At 40.7% G+C, this 24,966-nt stretch overlaps 1 protein-coding gene across 2 annotated transcripts; it reads right to left on the bottom strand.

Annotated features, from left to right (window-relative positions):
* Positions 1-2,028: 2,028 nt before the first annotated feature.
* LOC115528392 (myosin regulatory light chain 12B) lies at positions 2,029-20,229 on the bottom strand. 2 transcript variants are annotated; one of them, XM_030336488.2, is made up of 4 exons: positions 19,917-20,229; positions 6,726-6,924; positions 3,594-3,755; positions 2,029-2,522 (listed from the first exon to the last, which is right to left on the bottom strand). In XM_030336488.2, the coding sequence occupies exons 2-4, from the start codon at positions 6,907-6,909 to the stop codon at positions 2,350-2,352; spliced, it is 519 nt and encodes a 172-aa protein (XP_030192348.1). In that variant the 5' UTR covers positions 6,910-6,924; positions 19,917-20,229; the 3' UTR covers positions 2,029-2,349. The 2 variants fall into 2 exon arrangements, with proteins under 2 accessions (XP_030192348.1, XP_030192349.1); XM_030336489.1 differs by lacking the exon at positions 19,917-20,229 and adding an exon at positions 19,193-19,296.
* Between the last annotated feature and the right edge of the window lie 4,737 nt (positions 20,230-24,966).

Here is a 24,966-nt window from a genome sequence, read left to right as displayed (position 1 = left end):
CATTTCTTCACTGCCCAAAGCCCTAGGATTCCGCACTTAGACTAAACAGCAAATACCACCCTTGTCCTTCTGTGCTCTCCCAATGCTCTTGCTATAGCATGCCCTGAAAGGAGTCTTGTGAGTGGTAAGAGGGGAACCTCTTTCTTGTCATGCAGATCTCTGCTTAATGTCACTTCTCAGAGGCCCTCTGCTACACTTGCTCTGTTCTTTGTCCCACAGCACTTATGTGATATGGCTTACTGACCCTGCCTCTCATCAGTGAATGTGAGCTCCAAGAGGGCAGCACCTTTGTCCTGCCCCCCCCCCCCAGTTACCCCCAAAACTTAGAACTGTGCCTGGCGGGGACACCTGAGTGGCTCAGTCAGTTTAGCATCCGACTTTGACTCAGTTCATGATCTCAGTTCGTGGGTTTGAGCCCCACGTGAGGTTCTGTGCTGACCGCTCAAGAGCCTAGAGTCTGCTTCAGATTCTGTGTCTCCCTATCTTTCTGCCCTTCCCCTACTCGTGCTGTTTCTCTCTCAAAAATAAATGTTAAAAAATAAAAATAAAAAAAGAAGTGCCTGGTACATAACAGGTGACTGATAAATATTGGTTTAATGATGATCAAGATTATCTCAGATTTTCCCCCTTTTCTTAAACATATAACGATTCTCCACCTGGTTTGATACCGCATGGTGACCTTAAGCTTGGACACATGCTTTGGCTTTTCTAAACTTCAGCTCTCATAAAAAAAGCAGGAATAACATCTGCCCTATCTACCTCGTGTGCTGTGAGGATCAGATGATAAATGTGAAAGCTCTCATGAAGTGCAGAGCACTATACTAGACCATGACAGTGAAACTGCTCACTCATTTTAAAGAGGATGGAAAGGAAGCCCAGAAAAATTAAGTGGCGGCAAGTATTACATGGTATGTAAATGCATTGATTTCTAGCAGATAAAATACCGAAACAACACTTTTAAGAGAGGGAGAGGTGTTGAACAAAATTGGGAAAACCTAGTTTGGTTTTTTTTTTAAGGTTTTTTTCTCTATTATATTGTCTGGCTTTGAGGATTTTAAATGAACTCCATAGCAGCCTTGTCTGTTCTTCAGTCCTTGCCTATAGTCTATAGTTTGTATACTACATGAACTGCCTTCAAACATAGTATTGCTTAAAATCTGTTTTTTAACTGGATACTTTCCTGAAATTCTGTTCAAATCAATTTCTGCAAGTTATTTTAAATTTCAATGACTACAAAATTATGTTAGAATGTAATGGACATGTCTTGACCTTTTAAGCATTTGGGGCTTTTTGCAGGACTATAAACTCTGGAGTTAGGCACCCCACCTCTCACTTACCACAAGTGACTCTGATCAATCACTCAACTATGCAGAACTCAGTTCCCTCACCTGAAATACAGCACTAATAAAAATCTATCTCACAAGATTGTCGAGAAGTCAGTGAAAATTATCTGTGTGCAGCGCTTCACACACAGCAAATGTTCCTTCACTATTCATCAGAATCTTCTTAGGCTCTAAGATCCATAAACTGTTCAATGTTTCCTCAGATATATTCTATATTTATCATTCAATAAACATCTGCCTTACTAAAAAGCATTAAAAACACAAAGGTATGAGTTTTTACTGAATAATGATGTTAATTTGTACTTAAAAGCTCTGAAGGGGCACCTGGGTGGCTCAGTCAGTTGGGAGGCCGACTTCGGCTCACGTCATGATCTCGCAAACTTTGTGAGTTTGAGCCCCACGTCGGGCTCTGTGCTGACAGCTGAGACTGGAGCCCGATTCGGACTCTGTGTCTCCCTCTCTCTCTGACCCTCCCCCGCTCACACTCTGTGTCTCTCTCTATCTCAAAAATAAATAGACATTAAAAAAATTTTTTTTTTAAGTTCTGAAGAACATTGTCCCACATAACTGAAAAATCAGCTTTACCATGAAATTTGAAATCTGTGAACTTGAAAATCTGAAAAAAAAAAAAAAAAAAGACTGCCCCAACTACTTTCCATTATATTCCATTTGAGTCACCATAATCTTTATTTCAAAATAGTGTTTTATTATATAAAAATGTAAAAATCCAGCAAAACCAGAAATACCGGATATATTTTCCTGGGCTTTCACATTTGTTGATTTTTATTCGCAATCTCTTTTTCAGAACAATTTACAACCTCAACCCCATTTGCAGTCTGATTATACAAGTGCTAAATGGCAGAAAGGTCTAGAATAAATACATCAAAAAAAGAGGCAAAGCCGTGAAACTAAGTTGCATGCAACAGGTCTATGCGGGTGGGGGACAGTGTCTAGGAGATAAAACAGAGGAAGACAAAGCAATTGGAAGGTTTTAGCTGAAGTTCTTTCAATCATCTTTGTCTTTTGCTCCATGTTTAAGGATGCGCGTGAACTCGATGTAATTGAAATTCCCCTTTTTGTCGATAGGCGCTTCTCTGTACAGCTCGTCCACCTCCTCATCCGTAAACCGGTCTCCCATCGTTGTCAGCAGCTCTCTCAGGTAGTCTTCCTGGATGGTGCCTGGAAGGCAGTAGAAACGGGAGTCACGAACACTTCCTGGCACTGAATGGTTCATTTCTCAGCTAGGTCAGTGTTACAAAATATTTCAGAATATCCACGTTTATGTGAACAAAAGAAACTAGCGAACTAAGGCAATATGTAACTACATCATCTTTGAGAGTTCTTTCATTTTAAAGGCTCAGTTTATAGGTTATAATGCTTACACAATTAATTTGAAGCAAGTGTTTTTCTCTGGAGGAGGAAAACAAAAACCCTCTGTATTTCAGAGATGTAAAGGAAAACAAAAAGGCAGTTGCCCAGAAAAATGGACAGTACCGGCCAAGACCAAATGTGCCAGAGGGGTAGTGCGGTTATGACAAGTCTGGAGACGAAAGCAGGAAGGAGGTTGCAAGGTACATCTGAGGAAGTGTGTGGGTGGCTGAGGAGACGGTTAATGGAAAGGAAAGGGGAAAAGGGGAGGAGTAAGAAAATGTGAATAGCTAGGCTTTACGATTTAAAATGAGAGAGAAAAAAATATTTTAATTGTTCAAGTTAGTTCCCTATAATTTTTGGAGAGACTGACAGTCTCTTGAAGAAGTAGTTTTATTGTCTAAGAAATACTATTCAACAGACAATTCTCCATTTGGCTTTCAGGAAGCTCAGAACCAAATTCAAAGATTAACACCTCAAACCGGGAGCTTTATGACCCACATACCTGTGACCTACCCATTCTCGGTCATACTGTCCTACTATAAATGATAGTTGATTCATTTTTTAAGTTATATTTTATTAAAAAAAAAGGGGGGGTGTTGCGTCTGTGTGGCTCAGTCAGTTAAGTGTCCGAATTCAGCTCAGGTCATGATTTTGTGGTTTGTGGGTTGAGCCCCATGTCGGGCTCTGTGCTAACAGTGCAGGGTCTACTTGGGATGCTCTCTCTCCCTCTCTCTCTGCCCTGTCTCAACCACACTCTTTCTCTCTCTCAAAATCAATAAACTTAAATAAATAAAGTTATATTTTACTCGGTTTTTTCATTTCCTAAGAAGTATTTCATATAGTCTGGAATGAGGGGGGGCATGAACAAAGAGCACTCACCAGTTGCTTCTTCATCAAAGCAAGCAAAAGCATTTCTGATGACATCTTCTGGATCTGTGCCGTTTAATTTCTCACCAAACATCGTAAGGAACATGGTGAAATTTATGGGCCCCGGAGCCTCATTCATCATGGCATCAAGGTATGCATCGGTTGGATTCTTCCCTGTAAGATTTTACATTTTAACATTTAAGGACAAAGAACTCATTTCAACACATAATTATTTGTTATTGTTATGCTCCCAGCATATTTTTAAGTTACATCATCATCACATGAAACTATTTTTTTCAATTAACTTGCAATAAGGACATTTTAAAAAGACAAATTTTTGACAATGTAAAAAAATCTTTGATACATCATTATAAAAATGTATTGTGGGCTTAGGTTGCATGTTTTTCATTCATTGATACTTTCTGCAACTTTTCCTTCACTATTTTTCATCAAAAACAAGCACCAGAGGGGCACCTGGGTGGCTCAGTTAGACACTGGACTTCTGATTCCAACTCAGGTCAAGATCTTATAGTGGTAAGATTGAGCCCTGCATCAGGCTCTGCACTAGACGTGGCACCTGCTTGGGATTCTCTCTTTCTCCCTCTCCCTCTGCCCCTCTGTTGCTTACATGCTAGCACCCTTTCTAAAAATAAACAAACAAACAAAAAAAGAAAAACAAGCACCTGAACCCATGAACCAGGCAATGCCACAGTTTTACATTTTGAATGTTGATAATGTTAAAGGTCCATCAGGGCATTTCAATGCCAGTTGTTTAAAAATTTGAAATAATTCATATTACTTTTTTTAAATGTTTATTTTTGAGAGAGAGGCAGGGAGGACGGGGGACAGAGGATCTGAAGTGGGCTCAGCGCTGACAGCAGAGAGCCTGATGTGGGGCTTGAACTCAGAAACTATGAGATCACGACCTGAAGTCAGATGCTTAACCTGACTGAGCCACCCAGGCGTCTCAAAATATTCATATTTCCAATTGTGGTACAGTTGCCCATGAATTAGTATTTTCAAAAATTTTATTTATAATTTGGTCATTCAAGCTAAAACTACTAGGTTGGCTTAGAATCCTGAGCTCATTTTGAACAATAGTATCTATTACTCAGTGGCCAGACATATATGCAAATGCTGTTTACTCATATGGCGGAACTAGTTTAGTATTGCTCATAATGGGAAATCTCAATCTCGGTTCCAACTAAGAACGCTTCTCCCCATGGAGGGAGATTCCCCTAACCCGTCCTCTGAAGTTAGGAGAAAGTCCCCGGGAAGGGCCAGTCACGGTAGGAATAACAAAGGGCTCCTCTTTGTCCAGGCATTTGTGAGGCCCTCCCATGGTATAGGAAAAGTAGCTGTGAAAGAAGGAAGCATCTAGAATTGTGGGTTTGAATCCCAGTTCTGCCACTAGCTTTGTTACTTGAGAAAAGGAGGCAGTTGTCTAGGGTTTATTTTTTTGATCTGTAAAATGGACTGGTTAAACTTGGTTTCTGAAAAGTCCCTCCCAACATTGTTTGTAATGATTCTCTATGAAAAGAATATCTTAAGTTAGATGTTCATATCTAAGGAGAATATTATACCCAACTAAGTGCTATCAAATCTAGAACTGTGGTTCATACGTAGTTATCATCCTGGGAGTTTGGGCGAAATATGAATGCCAAGTTGGCATCTGTCTTACTATAGATTACTTGTCTCACTCATTACACCTATTCAACATACCAATACAAAAATTAGCCCAAAATTAATTTTAAGATTCACTGAGTCAGTGAAAGGAGCTAAAAAGATCTACTTTTCTACCTTCAAGTTTAATTCAACTCTCTTGCCCCAATTTTTTGGGAAAAAGTCTAACCCAAAGGTGTCAAGAGAACATGGGTACAGGAAAGACACGGGGATTAAAAATGAATTGGTTTAGGCTAAGCACCTATGAACCCATTCAAGGCATCCAATATAATTTGTTGATCTGAAAGATAAATATGTATCTTTAAAGGCATGGGGCTCCCCAAAATGGAAGGCCCTAAAGTCAGCCTCTTACTCTACCATCCCTCACTCATCCAACAAAGATTAACTGAGCATCTATTATGAGAGGGCACAGGTTTGAGTGTTCAATCTTTGTAATACAACTAAGTCCTTCAATTTTCTTCTGTGGCCTTCTTTACTAGTGGCGCGCCCAAAAAGCGTACACTTAGCTATTTTGAGTGTGAAAAGCACTGGGATCCAAACTACCTCCAAGGCAACAACTTAGTTCAGTATCCTGATTCTACTTTCACTCTGACTAAAGAAAATGTTGCAAAATGTTAACTATTGGTGCATCTAGGTAAAGGGTGTATGCATGTTCATTACACTGTTCTTTCAACTTTTTGCAGGCTTAAAAATTTTCAAAATAGGGACTCCTGGCTAGCTCAGTCAAAAGAGCATTGCAACTTCGTTTTTTTTTTTTTTTTTTTTTTTTTTTGAGCATGTACCTCTTGATCTTGGCATCATGAGTTCAAGCCCCACGTTGGACATACAGATTACTTAAAAATAAAATCTTAAAAAGTATTTTTTTCAAAATAATATATCAGAAAAATAAAATAAAATAGAGGAACAAAATTATGTTGTGTTACTAAGAGGGAAAAAAATAACACCCTCATTTTTTGCCCTGTGGCCCCTGTTCTGGCTAACAGTCAAGCATAAGAAAACTCCAGAGTGCAGACAGAGCCTAACTGTGACCTGCACTCCCTTCCCTGCCCGGTCTATAGGGAACTCCTAGGTTTGCCATTTCCAACTGTAAAATCACTGCTGACTTGGGATAGAACATGGAAGACCTTCCCTCCCATCTTTCTTTTTAAGATCACAACAAACAACAAAATCATACAAGGAATAATAAATTAACACCCATAAAACCAAGTAAGGTGCCCAGACAACCAGAGGGCAGTTTATGTTTGCTTTAAATCTTGTTATTTTTACATTTTATTTTCTTCAATTATAAAAAAGTTGTAAATAAAATCCTCTTTTGACTGGCCAATCCCAACATGGCACTTCCCACCCAGACATCTCTCAATAAGCCTTTGAGGAATACTTACTCATGATGCAAAAAATAATTCAGAAAACACTGAATTATTATTTTGGGGAAGTGGGCATATTAAGGATATAAAAGTCTACCTAGAGAAGCAAGCATATCATGCAAATCTTCCTTGTCAATGAAACCATCTCTGTTCTGATCAATCATGTTGAAGGCCTCTTTGAATTCCTGAATCTGTGACTGGTCAAACATGGCGAACACGTTGGATGTTGCGCGCTGGGGACGCTTCTTGGTGGTCTTGGTCTTTGCCTTTTTGCTCGACATGGTGGCTATTTAATTCTAGAGTTAAAAAGAAGAAACAAAGCAAAGGAGAATGCATAAAACATAAAACAAAAAAGAACCTGTAACACCTATAAGTTAGCAAGTAAAAATATCTTTTAAAAAGAATATTTATTTCGAGGGAGAGTGACGGTGGGGAAGGGGAAGGTGTGTGGGGGGGGGGAGGGGCAGGGAGAGAGGATTGGGGGGAGAGAGAGAGAGAGAGAGAGAGAGAGAGAGAGAGAGAGACTCCCAAGTAGGCTCTGTGCTGATGTAGGGTTTGACCCCACGAACCATGAAATCATGACCTGAGCAGAAATCAAGAATCAGCTGCTTAACCAACTGAGCCACCCAGGCACCCCAGTGAGTAAAAATAGGTTACTGTAGAATTATTACTTCATTTGGGTAAGAATACATATACATTTAAGCTTCATTTCCAATGTGACAGTTAAATGGCTAGGAAAAAAAGCAGTTTTGAAAATTTTAAGGAACAGAAATCATTATATAGGTTGTCCCCAAATTCCATGAAACCCATTTTTATTGAGTGGAAATTAGTTTAAAAATACATACCAATAGCCAGCATTTACTGAGTAACTTACTATGTGCCAAGCACCGTTAAGAGGGTTTGGGGCTCTCCTAAAGAGAAATGCTCCAAAGCTGACATTTTACTTTTTACAAGGACTGTCCCATTGAATCCTCATAACAATCCTATACAATAGGCACTCTTCTTTTTACTCCATTTTACTACCAATATTGCATAAACTCTCTGAGTCTTGGTTTTTCAAAACAGTGTGGAAACCAGGGAAGCTCACTCGATCTTCAGTTTTACAGCAAAACACAGCCTCTAGTTCAGTGCAAGTGAGACTTAAATGAGAGGACATTTGTAGAGACTAGTATAGTCACTGTATGGTACATGTTCAAAGGCTCTCATCTTTAAAAAATTATCAAAAGCTACTCTTTTTTCATTACTTTTTAAAAGTCATCTCTATGCCCAACGCGAGGCTCGAACTCAGGACCCTAAGATCAAGAGTCACATGCTCTACTGACTGAGCCAGCCAGGCATCCCAAAACCTATGACTCAATCTTGCATCCCTTCCTTTGACATTTCCCCTTTCCTTTGACAAAACTTTTAGAATACCAGTGTAATACTCAACTATTTTCATTTTCTCATCTTTTCAATCACTCCTCAATTCTCTGTAATATGGCTTTGGTGGCAGCCTCCAACACTCTATTGAAAGCCACCAACAATTTAAAGTCATTTTTTTTTTAATGTTTGTTTATTTTTGACAGAGAGAGAGGCAGAGCATGAGTGGGGGAGGGGCAGAGAGAGACGGAGACACAGAATCTGAAGCAGGCTCCAGGCTCTGAGCTCTCAGCACAGAGCCCAATGCGGGGCTCAAGTTCATGACCTGAGCTGAAGTCAGATGTTTAGCTGACTGAGCCACCCAAGCACCCCATAAATATCAAATAGAATAAACACATTTCATTCCATTTTTTATTTGCAGTTTCAAATAATGTAGATAAACGCAACACAAAAATACTATCAGCTTTGGGATTAGAAAGTCCTGAGTTCAAATCTCAGCTCCACCATTACTAGCTACATATTATCTTGGAAAACCCAGAGGCACCAGAGCCATTTTTCAGTCCAATGTCTTATTCCATCTTCACAATTGCCCTATGAGATAGGTATTATTTAGGTTAAAATATAAAATCAATGGCCCTGTGTAGTAAACAATTTTGCTCAAAGAGAGTCTTGGCCCTTTCCCTCTGCTCCTGGGAGGTAATCTCTAAGCCTGTGGAATGTCCTGCTGATATCAGGGTCTTGGGTCATATCAGACAGCCTAATAATGTAATTTATTGTGGGGCTTTGGGTCATGTGTTATCAGTTTGACCACTCAAGGGGCTGGAGACTGAGGTCAGCCACAGAGCAGCTGACAGTATTTATGTGATGGAGCCCCAGTAAAAACTATGGATATCAGAGATCAAGTAAGCCTTCCTAGTTGGCAATACACCATGCATATTGTCACATCTTATTGCCAGGAGGGGTCAACACTGTCCAAGGAAGAGGACAACTGGGGGCTCTGCATTTGGAACCCTCCTGGACTATGCAACATACATCTCTTCCCTTGGCTGATTTCAATCTGAACCCTTTTACTGTAATAAACCATAACTAACAGTATAACAGCTTTTAATGAGTTCTGTGAATCCTAGCAAAATTATCAAAACTAAGGGTTGTCTTGGGGACCCAAACCTGCAACCGGTGTCAGAAATGAGGGTGGTCTTGGGGACTGTTCTCTAATTCTGTAGCCCCATAGTGTGAAAGCAGATGACTAGATGGGACAATGGCTGACCAAGGCAATTTTGGACCTGGGTCTCTAGGACTTTTAGTCTTAGACTTAATTTTTTTGGTACTGTTTTTAAGAATGTAATCTCTACACTCAATGTGGGGCTTGAATTCACAACCCTGAGATCAAGAGTTGCATGCTCAAGTCTTGGACTTTTAATCTACATTGTTTACTTTTCTTTTTTCAATTCAAAAAAATACACCACTGGGTATTCTAAAGCTTGGCTTAGTGGTGCAGGTTGAAGTACATCAGCCTTAGAGTTTCTCATTCTAACATTCCAACTCCTTCCCTACCCCACATACTTGTCCTGAATAAATGTTAATTTTCTCTTCTGTCCTATAACTTAGCTTATTTCAGCTTAGTTATATTGAAGGTTAGAGACAGAATGTGGTCCACCAGCAAGGCACTTGACTATGCTTTAATTCTTCTTCCCATTCCAAAACTGTTGGATCAACATTTTTTCATGCCAAAAATCCCAAGATTCTATTTCTTCAAGTCATAGTATGTACATAAGACAGTAAATAGGAAGGCAAGAATTAGTTCTCTCAGTATCCACAAATTATGTTTGTAATAGTCACTGAGAAAAAACTCCCAAAGAGTAAATTTTTATTTAAAAAAAAATTGGTTGTGTCATGCTAACCTTACAGCTACCCAAAATATTTAAGCATTTCTGAAGCTTATTTGGAGTTCAGGAAGCTGCTGCCAAGATGAAATTAAACACGCAAAATTTTTTTATTAGGGGAAATGCCTGTGAGAGAGAATGGGGAAGTAACCAACAAGGCTGGAAAAGCCCTTAGATAGTGAGCCAAGTCTGACCCCTAGAGTGAAGGAAACAGGGAGGGAAAGCGAAAGACAAGAGCAATTCACTAAATGACCCTAATCAAAATATGTTACAGAGCAGATAATAGGCTCAATATAACACCACAGTTTCTTTTAAAAGTTTTTTGTTTTTTTTGTGTTTTTTTTTCTTCCTGGGGCGCCTGGGTGGTTCAGTCAGTTAAGCATCAGACTTTGGCTCGGGTCATTATCTCACGGTTCGTGGGTTCAAGCCCCACATCATGCTCTGTGCTGACAGCTCGGAGCCTGGAGCCTGCTTTAGATTCTGTGTCTCCCTCTCTCTCTGCCTGTCTCTCAAAAATAAACATTAAAAAAAATTAAAAAATTTTTTCATTACCTCATGTTAAAATAGTACACATTTTAAATAGTACACATTTATACACATATAAGGTACCTATAGACACTACACACATACACACATAAAATATGAGCTGATAATAAAATATCAGCTGAAGAGTGAAGCCAAGTTGTAGCAAAACAATCAATCTCAAAAGAACTCTACCCCCAAAAGAAACTACATTCCTCTTTCTCCTTTTCTTCTGAGATAAGTATCTTTGCTTTCTCTACTTTCTCACTTCCCACTCACTCTCAACCCACCACAATCTGGCTTTTCTCCCCTCTACTGCAACTGCTTTCAAACTGCCAAATTCAGTCTAACTCATTGGATCCCTCTGCTGTCTATCCCTCTTGGCCTTGGTGAACAGTAACAGTAGAAATGAACTGTCCAAAATGGAAAGAGAATGCAAGGTTCCCAACCTTGTATACCTTCCACTCCTGATGAAGTAACATGGGGCAAGCTGAGGGCAAAGTGCAGGCCAACAGCTCCCCCCCGCCCCCCACCCAGGTGGGACATGTATGATACTCCTTGGACACGCCAGGCTACCCAAAACCAGGAAAGGACAAAAAACCCAAAAATAAACAAACAAAAAACACCCAAATGGTTAAACTGATAAGAGTCCCCACTAGTTTACCAGAAAAAGGCAAGCCCATCATAGCCTGAAGTCCAGGAACTCCCTGCGACTTAATGTTAATGCTTTGCTAGAGGGAAAAACAACCTTAGGTTGACAATAATAGGGGCGCCTGGGTGGCGCAGTCGGTTAAGCGTCCGACTTCAGCCAGGTCACGATCTCGCGGTCCGGGAGTTCGAGCCCCGCGTCGGGCTCTGGGCTGATGGCTCGGAGCCTGGAGCCTGCTTCCGATTCTGTGTCTCCCTCTCTCTCTGCCCCTCCCCCGTTCATGCTCTCTCTCTGTCCCAAAAATAAATAAACGTTGAAAAAAAAAGAAAAAGACAATAATAGCTAGGCCTCCAGTAAGTCTTTAGTATGTGAAAGTCTCTTTGGAAACTCCCTCTACCCCAACTCCATAAACCCATAACCCCCCACACTTACAATGCACAGGCCCTGTCCCCATGCCTTAATAAAATCACCTTTTTGCACCAAAGACTTCAAGAATTTTTTCTTGTCCATTGGCTCCGGACCTCACAAACCCCACCCCAAAACCTCATCACTCTCAGGAGGGAAACTCCTAAATGTTATACTGGAGAGGTTCATTTATGATAAATACTTGGTTGACTTGGTGATACCAACTTACTCTTCTCTCAGTTCTATTTCTATGATTGGTCCTCTTCCATTTTCTTGTTAGGCTCTTATCTTCTCCACTCACCTAGGTATTCATGTTTCCCAATATTCTAGCAGTCCATGGCTTATTAAAATTCTTTCCATTCTGCTTTCCTTGGATGATCTCATCAACTCTCACTGGTCTGACAACATTCAGTGGCTCCCAAATCTGTATCACCAGGCCTGACCTTTCCCTTGGCTACAGACTCCAACGTCCAACTGCTTATGAAAGGCACTCATTTGGACATCCCACAGACACTCATAATCAATGTGTTGGAAAGTGAATTCATTATCTTCCCACTTCTAAATTGTCTTAGTTTTCTGTCATTTACCTACTCACCAAGCCAAAAACTTAGGAGTCATCCCCAACTCATCCCTCTTCCTGATGAATCAAGCCCTACCTCAAATATTTCTCAGATTTGCTCATCTTCCTCTTTCCTCTCCCACCACCCTAAACTGGGCCTTCATTATCTCTGTGTAGAATATTTCTATGTCGGGGTGCCTGGGTGGCTTAGTCAGTTAAGCATCCGACTCTTTGTTTCAGCTCAGGTCATGATATTGGTTGCGTGAGTTCTAGCCCCATGTCAGGCTCTGCTGGTAGTGCGGAGCTTTCTTGGGATTCTCTCTCTGCCCCTCCCCAACTCATGCTGTCTCTGCCTCTGTCAAATAAATAAACTTAAAAATATATATATTTCTATGGCCAACTAACCTATCTTCTTGCTTCTTCATCCCTCTAAACTGCCCTTTAAATTCCAGCCAGTGGTGTCTAACACATGAATATGAATATGACCTTATCTTTCCCTTAAAAATCTTTGGCTGTCCACTGCATACAGTACAGAATACAAGTTCTTAAGCATGGTACACAAGGTCCTACTTTCCATACTCTAGAATGACCTTTCCAGCCTTATCTCTAGCCATTCTCTGCTTTGTACTTTTCCTTCAGTAACACCAAACTGCTTGTATGTGTCCACGGCACCACGCAGTTTGTTACCTTATATATTTTTGTTCTTGCTACTTTTCCAGCCCCAAATGCTTTAAGACCAAGGAGAAAATTAAAGGTCTACTCAACTTATAGCTCCATTCCATTTATTGAGTGACTCATATGCTAGGCACATTATGTGCATTAAACTTAACACGCCTGCTTCACAAATGTAGAAACTGAAGATCAAAGCAATTAAATAACTTTCCCAAGGTCACCTAGTGGCAGACCTGGGAGCCAAGCCCCATTTATTGAAGGCTATTTCTAACTTTGTATTTTTCACTTTGTACTAAATATTCTTTTAGATATTTTTAATTTACCACAATTTTTTTTAAGTTTATTTATTTATTTGAGAGAGAGAGAGAGAGAGAGAGAGAGAACCCCAAGCAGGCTCCATGCTCAGCCTGACACAGAACCTGATTTCACCATAGCAAGATCACCAGCTGGGCAGATATCAAGAGTCAGATGCTTAAGTGACTGAGACACCCAGGTGCCCCTTGAACTTACCACAAAATATAAAAAACTTTCAGTATGACCAATGCAATCTAACACTGATTTCTGAGCAGTGACTTTCCTCTGAATTCAAATCCTTGAGTTTTCCAATAAATTCAGACGATACTGGAGAAACCAATGTACAGGACAGAATTGCACAGTGAAATGGGAACTGCAATGTAGGTTTAAACAAGTGACAATATTTCCTGTCAGTCATGGTCTTGGTTTGACATCATAGGTAAGGCTTGAAACCTTTATCTAGGACTGTCAAGTTAATGTTCAACTTATAAATGTTAAGCAGGAAACAACAACCAAACTCCACTCTTAAACTGTAATTACAAAAAAAAAAAAAGCAAAAAAAACCCTCATATAAACCAGCATGTAATTTAATGAAGAACCATCAACAGCAGTAAAAACTTCTCACTTCCTCTTTAAATATGTCATTATTTTTGTAAATTTCTCATATAGAGTGAACTAAAGGTGTATGTAGTGTTCACAGAACTTATAAGGGTTGGGATACAGGAACACTGGTATATGTGGCTGTGGTGTCAACATATTTAGATAATGATCTAAATGTCTGCAAAATCACCTGCGATACTGTTGTGTAAATCAAAACTTGGGCATGATAATCACTACTAATAAGCAGAAATTGCTTGTGAACTTTATCCAGCCTATATGACTTTATTGGCTTTTATGAAGCATATTCTGTCAGCTACCTAGGACTTCCTTGACATTCCTTTAAGGGTTCCTTCTTTATATCTTAAGTCAGTTAGGGGCTGTCGCCATATGACAAGTAAATCTGTCTCTCACAACAGTTAACCTTCTGGTTTCAATATTGGCTGCACATTAGAATCACCCTGGAAGTTTAAAAAGAACTGATGCCTAAGTCTTAGTCTGGTCTAACTGAAACTGAATGATGATGGGTGGTGCCCAGGAATTTGTAATTTAAAAAAATGCATCAGGTGATTCCATTCAGGAGGGTTGAGAACCAATGAGTTAACCATTTACAAGGCACTGGTTATTTACGCATCGAGTTTCTTTTAGTTCTTTTAAAACTTAGTCATGTTTTAATGGAGATGCTAGAGAGCTGGACACTAATTCTAGTTCTGGCATTCACAAGTTAGTTACATGACCTTTGGTCATTTTAGCTTTCCTGGGCCTCACTTTCCTCATCTATAAAATAAAATAAGTAGATCAGAAGTCACAAACTGGCAGCTGCCAAACTATATGCAGTCCGCAGGGAGGTTCACTTACTTCTCCCAGGGATGACCTTTTTAAATGCCTTCTTCAGTAACTGAGTTGGCTTGCCAACATTGTAAAAAACTTAAGTTTACTTTAATAAAAACAACTTTCAGATGTCTTGAAAAACCGTATGATAAAGAATCAATTGACCAGCATTCGTAAGTTCCTGTAGATAATGAGTATTCAGTGAGGAATCCCCACTACTCCCTACATCTTCCTGTCACAGTTGGTATTTGTTTATGTGATGGCCTGGCCTCTGAGAGCATCTGAACTTGTTCCTTGGCTACGGTGGTAGCCAAACTTCAAGATGGGCCTCCACATTTCTCATGCCCTTGCGCAGTCCCCACCAACAGTGGAAAGGGTTGACCTGTGAAAAGAGGTAAAATAATTTTCCTTCCACCCTTTTGAGTTCTTGGCTGCCACTTCTGTAATTACATATTCACAAGAAAACAGTTTACTAACATGTGTAACAGCAGAGATACCCAGGGAAAAGCCAACTCAGAAAGGTACCTTAGAACTCAGTCTAAAAAAAATTTTTTTTTAAATGAAAATAGCTTAAATATCATCTTCAACTGAAGACAAAGAAGACAGGTGTGTGTGAGGGGAAGAGGCTAGTGATGGAAGGTTACCAGGAAAAGCAAGCAAACAGGGTAAGGCTTGTTAGGTAGATTTAATCAGGGCTTTCTCTGCTGATAAGAGGCTAACGTTGTCTCCTGAGAATAACCTTTGTCCTTCCTGGTAGACAGGGGAGGAAGGACACCTATGCAAATTTATGCCCTGCTTTTAGGTAAATAGGAGGACAGAGAGCTTTTCTTGTGTCTGGTTCTTCAGCTGCCAATACCAACTCACCAGCCATATGAGTCAGCCATCTTGGAGACTGGTCTTCCTTCAGATGACTGCAAACCTGGCTGACATCTGGATTGCAACCTTATGAGACTCAGAACCACTAGCTCAGCTGCCTTGGAATACCAGATCCTCAGAAACTATTGCTTTTTTAAGGTGCTGAGTTTGAGATAATTTGTTATATAGTACTAGAAAACTAAAAAAAGCCACTGTGTTTCCTTGACCTCTTTAATATTAAAATAGGACAATGCCTTTACTTCAGAATTATGGCCATAGTCAAGTTTACATTGGATACGGAACTTTCTATTCCTGGTTAGAAAATTTTAATTCCTTCTATTCAATTTCTCCAAGTTCTGTGGGTTCCTTTTTTTTTTTTTTTTAAAGTAGTCTCTATACCCAACACGGGGCTCGAACCTACAACCCTGAGATCAAGAGTCACATGCTCTACCAAGCCAACCAGGCACTCCTAACTTTTGGCATTTAAAAAATATTTCTCTAGTAATTTAACCATTCCATCTAGATTTTTAAATGTTAGCTCACAATTACTCATAATACTATTTACTTTAAGTTTATTTAAAAAAATTTTTTTTTTAATGTTTATTTACTTTTGGGAGAGAGAGACAGAGAGACAGAACATGAGCACGGGAGGGGCAGACAGAGGGAGATACAGAACTGGAAGCAGGCTTCAGGCTCCTCACTGTCAACAGAGCCTGATGTGGGGCTTGAACTCATGAACTGTGAGATCATGACCTAAGCTGAAGTTGGAGGCCCAACCGACTGAGCCACCCAGGCACCCTGGAAGTTTCTTTATTTTTAAGTAATTGCTATCCCCAACGTGGGGCTTGAGCTCATGACCCCCTGAGATCAAGAGTTGCATGCTCTGACTGAGCCAGCCAGGCACCCCTTCTATGGGTTCCTCTTTTAACTTCAATAGAATCACCACTTCCTCAACATTCCTATCAACACTATCCTGTTCTTCTGATTCCTATGCTGTTTTGCTAGTTCTTGTTTCCTAATTGGAGTTTCCTGAAAAGCTCTATCTTTGAACTATTGTGCTTTTCTCAGGTACTGGTCAAAAAACCAAAATGAGGTAATTGGGGGAACACCTGGGCGGCTCAGTGGGTTAAGCATCTGACCCCTGATCTCAGTTCAGGTCTTGATCTCAAGGTTGTTTGGGCTCCCGGCTGGGCATGAAGCCTACTTTACAAAAAAGAAAAAAAAAGAGGTAACTGGGGAGGAAGAAGAAGATGGTTTTGTGAGCAAAAGGATGATGAAGAGTTCAAGTTTTAGCCAAGCTACAGGAGAATGGTAGTGGAGACGCTTAGGGTCAGGATACTTAGGGGGTCTCCTTTTAGCCAGACCAATTTGTAAGCAGAGGCAGAAGGTGAGACCTGACAGTAAATGCAGAAGACCAGAGAGTAGTTCTGCTAAAAGCTAAAGTCATTTCCAATTCAATTCTCATGCTCACCAAGGTCTAACAAAATCTTTAGAAATTTCTCATGGATTCCCATGGTCATTATTGTAGTCAAGACTAATGTTGGTGCTAATTAGGAGGATCAAATGACTGGTTACATGAGCAACGGTCTGAAAACAGTAATCATAAGGGAGAATTTAGTATATAATCAAGCTAGAATAGTCCACAAAATTAAGCTCATATACTTAATGACATGTCATTGTTTTTATGCTACATATTTAGGCAAATATGTAATCAGTTCTATAAATTATTATATGTATTTTTTTAAAGAGCCAAACACAATTTTTACAGCTTTCCTCTTAGTACCAGCTAAACTTTCCCCATAGCATACATATTTTAGTATTTACCACATATGTTATAATGCTGTCATTTTTTAATTATGGGTTTTATGATCACCCCAGTTGGCAGTAAACATTCCATCCCCTGAACACGCATATCATTTTGTTTTATTGCAGTGAAATGTATATATGGTGAAATGCACAGATCTTAAAAATGAGTTTTTGTAAATGTGAACATTTATCTAACCACCATCCCAATCAAGTTATAAATGTTAACATCACTCCAGAAAGTTCCTTCCAAGTCAATGACTTCTCCCAGAGGCAACCATTGCTCAGATTTCTATAAACCAGAAATTTATTAATTTAACCATAAATTCGTTCTGTCTTTGAAACTCTTATAAATGGAATTATACAGTGTATATTCTATATGCCTCACTTCTTTCACTCAATACATTTTTGAGATTCATCTATCTTGTTGCATTTATCTGTGACTTATTCTTTTTTTACTGCCCAGTAATATTTTCTTGCCATGCCATTCACCTATACATTTTTATGGCATTTAGCCTTTTTTACCTTGGATTGTGTGGTATAGTAGACTGCCTTACACTTGGCATGTGCTCCATAAATATTTGTAAAGCAAATACATACATATGCTTCCTTCCTATCACAAACAGAATTACATATACATATATTCATTATAAAGTAGATCCTGGATCTTACTCCTAAAATAAATCTTTTCTCTATGATTTACCCATGGTTCAGCATAAACTCCACTGGACTTTTCCTCAAGAGATCCTCAACAAAACTTACCAGTTAGCCGCTGTTTCACGCCTGGAAGAAACAATGCTAATAACAGACAATAATTGAGTGCTAAGTATGTGCTAGGCACTGGTCTAAGCATTTCACATGTATTAACATATTTAATCCTCACAACTTCTGATATAAGCGCTATTATCTCCATTTCTCAGAAGAGAGAATTAGGGCAAAGAGAATAAACAATTTGTGCCTGCAGCCACACAGCTAGAAAATGGTAGAGTTTATTTTAAAGTTTATTTATTTTGAGAGGGAGAGAGAGAGAGCAAGTGGGGGAGAGGCAGTGAGAGTGAGAGTGAGAGAGAGAGAGAGAGAGAGAAAGTCCCAAGCAGGCTCCAAGCTATCAGCGCAGAGCCTGACAGCAAGGCTCGAACTAAGGAACTGTGAGATCATGACGTGAGTCAAAATCAAGAGTCAGATGCCTGATGGAGCCACCCAAGCACCTGGAAAATGGTAGAGTTTAAATTCAGGATCTGTACTCAGGAAGTCTAGCTCCAGAGCTGTACCACTAGCCTGTTTCTCCTATATATAGACAGCTCAAATTCTCTATCATGAAAACATGGGTAGCTGCTGGGGGTAACAAGCAATGCCACCACACAGCAAAGATGCAGAATAAGGAAGATCCCAACGCTGCTGGCAATGACAAGCATCCCTAGGTACTTGGCGTCTTTGAATCCTAGAAGAGAGGGACAATCAGCCCCATTTATGGGCTCTAAGTCCTCTTATCTTTCCTAATCCCACAACCCTCACCTGGGGATCTGTCCTTCGGAAGTTTCAGTCTATCCTGTCGAAACTCAGTCTCATTAAAGCATAAACAAACATCAAGCCATCCAATATAGAAGCTGTTTCATTCAACAGTGCCTGAACAAACAAAAAGCTGTGCACTTAGTTATGAGGCCCAGTGGGGTCCACCTAATGCTTACAAAGAAAATGAGAGGCACACGTGAGTCCTTCAAGTGACCTTGGGCAAATTATCTCGCTTCTCTGGGTTTCAACGTCCTCAATTATAAAATGAAAGATAATCTATAAGACAAGTCATCTATTTCACAAGATAATCTTTAAGGTTCTTTTGAATTCTAAAATGCTATGATTCTTCTCTTACGAAAAGACCATTTCAAATCCATCTTAAACAAAGGCTGCCAAACTAATTTTCTAAGCACCCCTTTCTTCATATTACTCCCTTAGTAATGAATCCAAAATGACTGCCTAATGCCTCTTACATAATCTGTTATTTCTGTTTTCAAGACATCCATAAAAACGTCTCACTTACCTACCTATCTACCCTTATACCCACCTATTACTCATTATAGTTCTTGTTCCATTCAGGCTGGTCTCCCCACTGTCTCCTTTTCACCCAACACAATTCCCACCTTTTGAGGTTTTCCTCTTGTTACCTCCTACCACAGATCCTGCCAGAAACAGTTCAGTTCTACCTCCTAGGGCTGAATTTAAGGTCTTCAAGGAGGTTACGATTTTTTTCTTCAGAAATCTTTCTTGACTTGTGATTTGTCCTTTTCTTCCATCAACACGCATGACCTGAATCTTTACAAGATGCAAGACACAGTGAGAGTTACAACTCCTATGGGCATCGTTCCATTTTAGCCTGTACCAACCATGCACTCCGGTACAGGTTCTCTTAACAGTTTCCGTGGACACTTCACCTAATGCAAAGAAGCACGCACCACTAGACTCCTGCACCCACCAAAGCATCCAGCCCTGTGTGCGGCACAGAGCAGGTGCTGGCAGCGGGGCCGCGGGGAGGTCGGAGGCACCAGGTGTGTGAAGTCACCCGGGTGACGCAGGGCCGGTCTACGCGCTGCCCGGTACCCAGCCACCTCTTCCAGCAGGGCGTCTCCCTAGCCCGGCTTCATCCGCCCTGGCGCTGCCCGGCCTCTCAACGTTCAGGCCCAGGCCCGGCCGCTGCCAGGGCCTCTTCATCAACCCTCTTCGCCCAGCCCAACAGGTTCCGAAGCCCCCGGTCCCCAGCGTCCGGGTCTATTGGGGCGGGGTCCCGGCGGCGGGCGCGAGGCTGGAAGGGAGGGGGCGAGGGGGGAGGCCCGAGGGATGTCGCGCGCCGGGGCGAGCGCCACTCACCGCCGCCAGACACCAGAGCCCGGTCTGCCCTGCGCGAGACGACGAGCGACGGCGACGATCGCTGGGCTGTGGTGCTACAGTGGCGGCGCCCGGCACTTCCTGCCTCGAGAAGTGGACCGGAAAGCGCACCGGAAGGCGCGGCGAGATCCAACTCGGGACGGGGGGATGCAAGAGGGGTTCTCGCTCAGGACCGAGCGAAGCCCGCTGTGTCGGCCGAGGAGCGAGGCTGCGGCCGAAGAACACAGCCTGGGCTCTAGTTGTCTTCTGTGGCCTGTTGCATAGGCTGCTGCATCCCCTCCTGCGTGCTGCTGTAGCCCCGCGGCCCGCCCTCCTCCCCCGCCTTATGCGGCGGGTTCCCGCGGCCCTTCCGCATTCCTGGGCTGTAGGGCGCCGGGCCGGGCTTGGAATTTGACCCCGTGGGGTGGGGTGGGGCGGGGCGCCGTTCCCCAGGATTTGGGGGGTCCCGGGTGCCGAAGGTCTCCCACCCTGGGCTCCCACAGTTGGCACGTGAAAGTACAGCTCGCGTAGTTCCATATGTACTTGAAGTAAAATAACTAGGGTGCGTCCCGCGTAATACTGCGGAAGGTAAGAGGGCGGCGGCGGGGCGGACTCCTGCCTGCTGGAAAACCCTTTCTTTTTCAACGGAGCTCCAGCCAGAGTTCTATCATTTAGCCTTCAAATTATAAGGTTTATGGCCTTACAGACCACGGCTAGCCTATAACTGTTTCATTCTCCTTACAACCACAAGAAAGTTTTGCTCAAAATGTTTTTTGCTTTCCTTGGGTCAACAGTTGAGAGAATTACGCGCGCACACATTTATAAAATGCTCTTCGTCAAAACAGGAAACCACGAAGCTACATTACACAAGTTTGTGCCTATAACCTTCACTTCCCTCATTCTAATATAGATGAATGCCACTATTTCTGGGTAATGGAGGATAAGCCAATAGCAAACCTTTATTGAGCACTTGTTACTGCCTGAAAGTGTGCCAGATGCTGGGGAGAGGAATAATAGTCTTTTATATTCTAGAAATCTTTGATCAGAAATTCCTAGATATTAGGAACCATGTGTTCAGCACTCTATAGCAGTTCTTAAACAGCAGCGTGTGTAAGCAAAACCTGGAGGGCTTAGTAAAAGATTCTTGAGCCCCAACCCCAGATACTCAGATTCAATAGGTCAAAGGCGAGGCGATAATTTGCATTCCTAGTAAATACAAATTTACTAGATGCTGGGGGATGCTGATGCTGTGGTCTTAATCTGATAACACTGCCCAAGGTCCAGATAATTAGGGAATGCATTTTCTCATAATTTGAAAAGCAATTTCTGAAATGTCACACCTGATTCTAAAATAATGACTCTTTCCCTTGGCTGCAATCTGCTCTTTGGTCCAATAGTATAATTTTTTAACACTCAAAATCAAGAATTTGGCTTCTTTAGGTCTTTGTCATAGAGCCCTTCAAGTATGGTCTACTACCATCCCATAAGCCCTCATCTTTGCCAGCTTAGTTAAGATCATCGCTGAGGGACTCTGACTGCACTTTGATTTTGATCTCCATATTTGTTTATAGAACTGCTTTCCAATACAATAGTCACCAACCACACGTGGCTATTTAAATTTAAATTAAAAACTCAGTTCCTCAGTTATATTAGACATGTTTCAAGTGCTCAATAGCCATATGTGGCTAATGTCCTTATTGGAAAGCAGAGACCATTTCTATCATCACAGAAAGTTGTACTGAAAAGCTCTGTTCGTAAAATAATTCTAGGGTATATTGTTCTTTAGATTCAAAAGAAAAACAATATTTATTAACGAAAAGCCAATTATCTAAATATCTAGCTCTTGGGTTATGGCTAATTAAGGCATATCCTTTTCAAAGATAACTGTGGTCATTAAAAAGAATGGTTACAAATAAAGGTGGCTATGCCAAAACATGAAAAATAATTTAAGCTATGTTAAACTAAAAACAAGGTGTATGTTCATTACAACTATAAAATGTATGTGGATAATAAGACATTATGGCACTACTTGAGTAGGGAGATAGACATCTAGTGTAAAGGATACAGGGACTTAAAAAATTTTAAAAAAAAGAAGGGGGGTGGCTGGGTGGCTCAGTCAGTTAAGTGTCTAACTTCGGCTCAAGTCATGATCTCTCAGTTTGTGGGTTTTAGCCCTGCATCAGGCTCTGTACTGACAGCTCAGAGCCTGGAACCTGCTACAGATTTGGTGTCTCCCTCTCTCTCTGCCCCTCCGCCATTCTCACTCTGTCTCTCTCAAAAATAAACAAACATTAAAAAAAAAAAACATACAGGGACTTGGAAGTTCAAGAGCAGGTAGAAATGAGAGAAGCAGCATTAGGGAAACTGGGCATTTCTTCCATGTGGGATTAGTTCCAGCAATACTTTCAAGAATAAAAAACCAGGTTTCAGGGAAATCGAGAAATTGTACACTAAAGGAGGACCTAGAAAGACACAAACAAGTCTAATTATTGGATCTACTCAGGAAATCTAAAAAACTACTTGAGCATCTAGTTGGTCCCAGGAAACTGATAGACTTAATGTATATTCTTAGTAAATCCTTATTACCACCTTTTAATATAATAAAATTCTAGTTTGAACTAATTTACTATCAAACAACTATGGACCTTTCTCCTAACCTCAGCCTTTTACTTAATCTCCAACTGCCATTAACTCCTATCGCCTATCCTTTCCTCTTTACAGAGGTAGAAGTATCCATTTTTATTTCTCTAAGGATAATCCTACAATGTGTGATCTAGGTTCTAGCCCTGCCTATCTCTTGGACATAATTCATTTTGTTTCACTGATTGTTTCTTCCAGTTTGTCTTTTTCCTCTGTCTACAAACAGGCTTGAATCTCTAAAGATGAGCCCTTTGATCCTGAACTTCCCTTCAAGCTTCTCTTCATTGCCAAGCTTCAGACCCCCGCTGGTAAACAGAACAAGAGTAACTTTTGAATACCTACTGTGTGCCAGACCATTTAGCTTTAGTGTTTCTAATTTTCACAACAGGCTCTAAGGGTACCATTCCTTTTATAGGTGATGAACCTGACACACGTGACCTGCCCAAGTCTACAAAGTGTGACTCTAAACCCCATACTACTCTTAGTCACAAAAAGTGCTGCATTATATATTAATAGATTATGTTCATATTATGAACCAGTAGCATTACTTCCATTTTACAAATGAATAGAGGTTGAGGGAATCTAATTGACCTAAGGTTATGAAACAATGTAGCAAAAATGGGATTAAAATGTAGATTAGCCTGACCCCTAAACCTAGGCAGTCTACTGTTTCATGCTGCACTATGGATTCTGCATTCGGAACCCTAACAAATCTAGTATAGGTGACCAATGACTTGATCTAGTGGCCTCCTTTAAACTTTCCTATATTTAACTTTTCTGTGTCTTAACACTATTGACTAACCTCCTCACTCTTGAAACTATTCACTTGGTTTCCACAATACTGTTTTTGTGGCTCTTCTTCTCCAAGCCCTTTTATCATCTTCTGATCCTTAACTTTTCTGCATATTCGTAAGTCTAGGTGTTATACCACTTGTCCCCTCTCTCTTCATACTTTGTAGGAAATGGTTGCCTTTCCTTTTCAGAATTTGATTTTACTAGCTTTGCTATCCTCCCTTTTTTAATCACAGTAGCACTCATCAATTCCTGCTCTTGAGTCATAGGCTCCTTGATAAATATTAAATTTGGGCCCTGAAGTCCAAATGATAATATAATCATAAGCAGGTAGATAAGGATGCAGTAGGTTGGTTTCATGAGAACTTTTGGAATGTAGGACTTTCATCATGGAGACTGGTTTTTCAGTCAAATCCACTTTTGGAGATGTTTTAGCTTTTTATTGGCAATTATCTTTGCTTAAGCAAACCCTAGTTACTATGTGGAGAATGCTATTACTTTATTAGAAGACTTATTTCATTCAAGGGAGACCATTCACTGTTCCTAATGGAAGCTGATTCTTTTTTTTTTTTCTTTTTTAAATTTTTTTTTAACGTTTATTTATTTTTGAGACAGAGAGAGACAGAGCATGAACGGGGGAGGGGCAGAGAGAGAGGGAGACACAGAATCGGAAGCAGGCTCCAGGCTCTGAGCCATCAGCCCAGAGCCTGACGCGGGGCTCGAACTCACAGACCGCGAGATCGTGACCTGAGCCGAAGTCGGACGCTCAACCGACTGAGCCACCCAGGCGCCCCTGGAAGCTGATTCTTTGAGAAGTTATTTGAAATGAAAATGCAGATACTATTAAGAGCTTATTTTAGTAGATGAGATCACTTTGTTTCCGTAGTGGAAACAATGTTATTTGGACGTTTATTAAAAGCAGAAGTGACCTTTTTTTTGGTTGAAATGGAAATTCAATTCAACAAACCGTATTTTAGCATTAAGGCTATGAGCCTAGAAAAAGTATTTTGCTTAACTCACTGAATGAAATTCAGAAACACATAAAGGGCAAAAAGTAGGTGCTGAGATTCTAACCTCAAAGAGGACAGAAGCAGTCTTGTTCCTAGACTTTTTACTTCTCTGTAAAGCTGGCTGCACCAGATTAAAGGATCTCACTCACCTATCCTGTTGAACGCAAAGGTCTGCTGCCTTGAAGGCATTCAGTAATTGTTTATTGAGTGAGGTAATGTCTTATTAATAGTAGCATAAAACATAAAGTTATTAGAGTAATTGTCAATTACTCATCTTTGTAGGCTGTCAACTCTTTAACCAACTTTTCCCCCCAACATTTCACAGTCTTTTTAAAACTCATGAGTATTTGAAAGTTAGATTTTTGAAGGCCGAAGCAAGTGAAACTCTACCACTTTCTGATTAACTCTGAAAACAGTCCTGCATTTTGCAGATAGCAGAAGTTATTTTTAGGATTGAAATAATGATCTCACTTTCCCAGGCATGTAGCTTCAGCTGTTTTGACTGTGGGGAGGTCAGGAATGTCCAAAATTCATACATGGACTCATGGTGAATCTCTCCATAAACAAACATGGTATTTCAATGGGGACTGTTGTATTAAAGAGAAACTACA

Source organism: Lynx canadensis, chromosome D3 (assembly GCF_007474595.2).
Source record: "Lynx canadensis isolate LIC74 chromosome D3, mLynCan4.pri.v2, whole genome shotgun sequence".
Taxonomy (NCBI): domain Eukaryota; kingdom Metazoa; phylum Chordata; class Mammalia; order Carnivora; family Felidae; genus Lynx; species Lynx canadensis.
The sequence above is the reverse complement of the archived record's forward strand: the minus strand, read 5'-3'. Positions and strand labels throughout refer to the sequence as shown.

Excerpts from the sequence above, each read along its gene's own strand:
- LOC115528392 (XM_030336488.2), bottom strand. The coding sequence starts at position 6,909 with ATGTCGAGCAAAAAGGCAAAGACCAAGACCACCAAGAAGCGTCCCCAG. Across the intron at positions 3,756-6,725 it reads TGATATGCTTGCTTCTCTAG|GGAAGAATCCAACCGATGCA; the intron begins GTAGACTTTTAT and ends AAAATCTTACAG. Across the intron at positions 2,523-3,593 it reads CTTTGATGAAGAAGCAACTG|GCACCATCCAGGAAGACTAC; the intron begins GTGAGTGCTCTT and ends ACTGCCTTCCAG.